At 37.1% G+C, this 6,088-nt stretch overlaps 1 protein-coding gene across 1 annotated transcript; it reads left to right on the forward strand.

Annotated features, from left to right (window-relative positions):
• The first annotated feature begins 448 nt into the window (after nt 1-448).
• On the forward strand, nt 449-5,700 carry tgoln2 (trans-golgi network protein 2). Its single transcript, XM_028457509.1, has 4 exons — nt 449-645; nt 2,561-3,438; nt 4,098-4,181; nt 4,262-5,700. Exons 1-4 carry the CDS (start codon nt 591-593, stop codon nt 4,265-4,267), a joined length of 1,023 nt encoding a protein of 340 aa, XP_028313310.1. The 5' UTR covers nt 449-590; the 3' UTR covers nt 4,268-5,700.
• Nucleotides 5,701-6,088: the final 388 nt, after the last annotated feature.

Here is a 6,088-nt window from a genome sequence, read left to right on the forward strand (position 1 = left end):
GAGAGAGAGAGAGAGAGAGAGAGAGAGGACTGAGAAGAGAGAGCGAGACGGGAAGAGAGAGAGAGAGAGAGAGATGAGAGAGAGAGCTGAGAGCAGAGAGTGAGGAGAGAGGAGGAGAGAAGGAGAGAGGAGGAGAGAGAGGAGGAGAGAGAGGAGGAGGAGAGAGAGAGAGAGAGAGGAAAAAGGAAAAGAAAACGCAACCCTGTGGATGCGTGTGTGTTGTGTTTGTGTGTTTGTGTGTGTGTGTGTGTGTGTTTAAAAGAAAAAAATAAAATAAAATGCATGTAATGAATTTGATGAGACCCCCAGGTAGAATAGCGACTGAGATTTCAGAAGCTAATGGAATGAAATGAGACAATTGTCGCAGTGACAGCTCTTTGCCTTTAGATGGCAGTAGAGATGATCGTGTGATTTTTCTCGCAGAAGAAGAAGAAGCAGTAGCAGTAGTAGTAGTAGTAGTAGAAGAAGAAGCAGGTTCCCTCGATCACGGAAGTAGAAACAGGACCTGGGTGTCATCAACCGGAGCTGTTCAGACAAAGCTTTGTGTGTTTATAGATACATTCAGTCAGTGTGAGTTTACTGTGGATACAATGAGGACAACATCAGCGACCCTCACGGTGCTTCTGTGCTGCTTTTTGGCCACAGGTGAGAATATTTGTTTTGATGTTTTCTCTTTCATTATAGGTTCAGGCTTTGTTTGCTACAATAGAAGGACGGAGATCGGACTTAATGCGAGGTGGCGCTGGGTTTTAATGACGTAATCTTCAATCAGACTAATAAAATTATGTTTCAGGTCCAACAAAGGGTCCAATATTCAAAATCAGAATAGAGACCAGTGGTTCTCAAATGGGGGTACGCGATGGCACTACAGGGGGTACTTAGAGAAAGAGGAAAATGAACAAACGAAAGCATTAAAATAATGTGACTTTATAATGATTATTTTTAGTTAGACATGATAATTAGACTGAATGTTATCAGGACCTGTACAAAATAGGAGAAAAATATACTGAATAATGAAAAGAACAACGATAAAATACACAGAATGTCACCAAAAACACACACACTAAGAGAGACTAATACATAATATTACCAGCGACACACACTAAATGAGAGAAAAATACTATCACTAAAAAAATATACATAAAAATAACACAGAAAACATACAAAATGCACACAGAGAGAATAATTTATGTAATAGCAAAAACCCACAAAATGATAAAAATGTTCTTGATTAAAACATGAACTGAAAATACAAGGGTCAGTCTTGGTCCCACATGACTGTAAATTATATATATAAAAAAACTATCGCAATAAATATTTTCAGGTGGCGCTAAATACTGTTTCATTCTACTTATTTACACATTGAGATTCTTTAAAATGTGTGTTATCACTCATTCATTCCATTATTATGCTCTGTAGGTGTTTTTTCCACAGAATTCTGAGTAAAACGTTGTAGTCTGATAAAGGGGGTACTTGGCTTCAGAAATAATAAAAAGGGGGTACTTGAGCCAAAAAAGTTTTGGAACATTTTCTGTTTTAATAATCCAGTCTTTCTGTGCGTAATAAGCTGTTAAAGTTTTATTTGTTTTGTAATTTGAACATCCAAATCCCTTTATTCCTTTTTTTCTTTGGACTCTGTAGCCTAATAATGCACTGTCATTTTGTACAGCACACATACTGTACATTGGCTTTTTTTCCCCCGAAATTTCCTGTAAAGATGTTAGTCTAAACAAATATTTCTAAGATTGAAGTATATGAAATTGCACATTACTTAAGAGATGGACTTGCATTGGATTTGGGTTATCTCAAGCTTGGATCGAGAAGCTTTTTCTAGGAATTTGTAAAATGCATAATGGTTAGAATTATGTTCGGTTTTGTTCCTTTGTCCATTGTTTATTTGAAAACAAGATCCTCAGCAAATAAGCCCAGCCCAGTAATTAAGCAGGCTCATTTCAGCTGCTTGCACTGTGATCACTTTCTTTCAGTCATCACCATAGGTAAGGCTTGGAATGTAGATCAATGTAAACAAAGTGCTTCGCCTTCTGCCTTAGTTCTCCCGTTACCACAATGGACTTGTTTAGCACTCACAGAACACCGCTCCGATCTTGCGGTCGATCTTTCGCTCCATCCTACCCTCACTCATGAACAAGATCCTGAGATACCCACTGGGGGCAGGACCCCTCCCTTGACCTGGAGTTGATATTCTGTCCATTAAAGTTATGAACCGAATCAGTGACAGAGGGCAGCCTGGCGGAGTCCAATCCTCAGTTGGAACAGGTCCGACACACGGTCAGCTATGTGGACCAGACTCCTGCTACTTTGGTACAGGGACTGAATGGATCCTTACCCCCATAGGATGTCTTGGGGGACAGCGTCGTAATCCGATTGGGGACTAGATCATTTTTAAATGACTTAATATTTTGTTCTCAATATATATATATTGTGTAATATATATATATATATATATACAGTATATATCATATCAATATATAAATTAAACATGTAATACATTTTAATTAAAATGTCTTGCAGCTTTTACATTTGCCGTCTTTATCAACAGGCCTTTCACAAGACCCGTATCCTGACATTTCAACTAGCGATGCTCAATCCAATGGAAACAAAGGTGTCATGACAAAACCAGCCAATGGCAGTGAGCCACAAGCAGATAATGTGTTGTCCAGCGGCCCAGCATCAAGTATCGTAAAAGAGAATCAGACTGAGACGAAACCAGAAGACCACAACCTGAAAACACAGGATGGAAGTGGTCAGACTTCAAATGCTACTACACAACAGAAACTTCTGCAGACATCTCAACAAACTAACAATAGTGATAAGGCCTCTGGGATTCTTGAAGGCAAGGGCCAGATGACAGAGCAGTCCAAAAACCAATCCAAGGTTCCTGATTCTGCAAATAATGCAGGAAAACCAGATGAACCAGATAAACCGGAAGACAAAGCTCAGGTGGAAAATACTAATAGTGAAGAAAGGAAAGAGCTCACACCTGAAAGTGGTGAAAATCAACAACAGGCATCAGAAACTGGTGAAAAGGTTCCACAAGTAGAATTGGGAAATGCTGGAAAGAAAGATCAAGCAATCGACAATGCTGAAAAGAATAGTGAATCACCTGAAAACGATATTGAGAATCTGGATTCTAAAACCACTAAATCTGAAAGTGGCAAAATGACACAACAAGAACCACAAACTGAGGTAAATGACTTGAACCCCAAAGGAGAAGGAGGAGGAGAAGGAGGAGGAGAAGGAGGAGGAGAAGGAGGAGAAGAAGGAGGAGGAGTAGAAAACAACATTGTAAGCGAACGAAAACCTGAGTATGTTCCTGGAGTAAAGGAGGAGGGAGAGAGCAGCCATTTCTTTGCTTATCTGGTTTCTACAGCTGTGCTGGTGGCAGTGCTTTATGTCACTTATCACAATAAACGCAAGGTATGGTTACAACTTCCTTTATATTGTTCAATTCCTGTTTTGCAAGTGCATCTAGTTTTGAAACCTCAAACGTTTTTTCAAAACCAATGAATGCTAAAATGTTTGTTCTCACAGGATTTTGGAACCTGAACATAGACTATGAAGTATCTAAAAAAAAAAAACAAGACACCTTTTGGCCATTTTGATATTGTATATGAGAAGAAACTGTAAAGTTTGCCTTTACTTGTCCAACAAATACAGAGAAGCTTTCTAAACATTATTTATTATTTCTTTTGGATACTTATGGCAAAACCTTGTGCTGTTTATGCTATAGTCAATTCAATTTGAATGGGATTTTAACTTAAATAAATGTAATGTCTATATATATATATATATACACAGTTACATTAAATGCATGATATATATATATATATATTACATGCATTTAATGAAACTGTGAGTAACCCCAGGTGGCCTTTCTATCACTGTCACATGAGCCAGTGATCAGTCAGAAACTGTTGCAGATCAAGGAATTGAAAGAAAGAAAAACCTCCTAATTGCAGCATTATGTTTTTTTCTTTAAGTCATTTTTTGTTGCTTGTTTTAAGAAGGAAAAACAATGACATAATTGTCAAGTTCTCTATTCTGGGCCTTTTACTTTTCTTGTTTCTTGCCTCTAGATAATTGCCTTTCTTTTGGAGGGGAAAAGATCCAAATCAGCACGCCGACCTAAAACCACACAATACCAAAAGTTGGAGCAGCTGGTAAGTTGCTTTGAAAAATGAAAAGTAAAGCTCTCAATAATAGTCTTGATGCTATAACTTTGTTTTCCCTTTTCTTTCAGATGTGATCTGAAATATTCTGAAGCAGAAAAAAACTTTTGGATGTTTGAAATAATGGAGAGAAGATTGTAGTGGTGCATGTTTCATCCTTTTTTTTTTTGTTTTTTTCTCACATTGGATTTTAGGTTCGTTAAAGTGTCTTTTAATTCTTTTGTAATTGACCTGTGGGATATTTATTGCATGACTATGCAGGAAACACTGTTGCCTTACTGGGAGGTTTGGTAAGATACAGTGAAGGTAAATTGGGTGTGCTGGGTTTGCACTTGTCATTGTTCCACTTTTTCCAGCAATCCAGTCATCTGGCCCTGCTGAGGCCCTGACTCAGGAGAGTTTGGTAGCGAAAGAACTGCTTTGTTTCAGCCTTGCTAGCTAAATCATCAGCAATTGCACTTTGTATCTAATAAGCCATCTAAATATTTGTGTAGAATTTAGCTGTAGTTGGAAAAAATATATCGAGCTCTCATTGGGAATGTGTTAAAGCGTCACAGCTCTGCCTATGTTTACCAAAGGAAGATGTGTATATATACATGAGGCTAGTTAGTACATTCTCCATTAAACGTCTAAATGGTGTTAGCTACCAACAGTTATTACTCACTTGTGTACCAGTAATTAAAGGCATACAAATGCCCCCTTTTTATTGGCTAGAAGACCTTTGTTAGCAGGCTATCAATTGGTTAGCTTAGCCTGACAAATGCTAGTTTTGCTCTAAAAGAAAATCTTAAAATTTTCATAAAAATGTATTTAAGTCATAGTAAAACAGCATTAAAATTATACTTGCCCTAATTTTGTTTGTAGCATTTAAGCTAGCTATTTAGCTGCAGCTATCACATGCCTATCTATTTATGTATCGATCATTACTGTTTGTCATACTAACATTCTGGTGTTCATGCTGTCGACACTGCTAAATTATGGCCGCTCAATATTTTTTCCTATTAACACAATTCTTTGTCTTGGCTGAAACTTTTCAAAATGAAACCAAATTTGTTTTTTTTTTGATTGCATTAATTTATGCCAATGAATGGAAATGTAGCTGTTAGGTTGGTCACATGCTGGCTTTGATCTTTCTCTGAGGTAGATCAGTGTTCAGATATGAGATTAGTGCCAAATTGTGGATGTGTTTACCGTGACTCAGTGTTGCTTATATGTTGTCTTTGTTTAGTGTGATCGCAATTAGAAAGTGCTGTTAGATTTTCCTGTTATTTTCTGAGCGAAACATTACAAAATATATATATATATATTTTTGACATCTCTGCTAAGGAAGAACATTTGTAAAAAACCTGTGGAAGTTGTAATATTTCTTGTGAAATCGTCACAGTTTGAAACGAAGACTGTCTATCTAAATGTTCAATGAAGGGTATTTATTTTGTCCTCTTTGGTTTGACAACACATCAAAACCATCTTTAAGGGTTTTTCTAAAATAAACTTTCCCCTCTCCTGAAAACATGATCTCTTCCCATTTCTGTAAATTGTCACACATTTATATTCCACAGTTAAGTAGTGTTTTACTTGGTATTTTCATAAGCAGTTAGGAATGAAAATGTTTCTTATAAATCGTCATTCTAAATGTAAGGGAGCGATAGAGGATTATGAGGATTGCAGAGTTCACATTAGACATGATTGTACTTTTATTAGCAAATATACAAGGACTTCAGGTGTATTATTCAGGTATATGACACAAACAACCTGCACAGTGTCATACAAATGTCAAGTATGCAAAAGCAGTGTCAATCTGTGGAGTTTATGTGCGAGTTAGGCAAATTTGAGCAAGGCACTATGGTAGTTACTCCACGGCTTAATTGGTACAGAAAGTCAGTAAATGCAATCTTACA

Source organism: Gouania willdenowi, chromosome 9 (assembly GCF_900634775.1).
Source record: "Gouania willdenowi chromosome 9, fGouWil2.1, whole genome shotgun sequence".
In the NCBI taxonomy this organism is placed as follows: domain Eukaryota; kingdom Metazoa; phylum Chordata; class Actinopteri; order Blenniiformes; family Gobiesocidae; genus Gouania; species Gouania willdenowi.

What these genes read in the sequence shown, in the direction of transcription:
- tgoln2 (XM_028457509.1), top strand. Translation starts at nt 591, where the DNA reads ATGAGGACAACATCAGCGACCCTCACGGTGCTTCTGTGCTGCTTTTTG. An exon ending in GTGCTGCTTTTTGGCCACAG is followed by an intron (nt 646 to 2,560) that starts GTGAGAATATTT and finishes CTTTATCAACAG; the next exon opens with GCCTTTCACAAGACCCGTAT. An exon ending in CTTATCACAATAAACGCAAG is followed by an intron (nt 3,439 to 4,097) that starts GTATGGTTACAA and finishes TCTTGCCTCTAG; the next exon opens with ATAATTGCCTTTCTTTTGGA.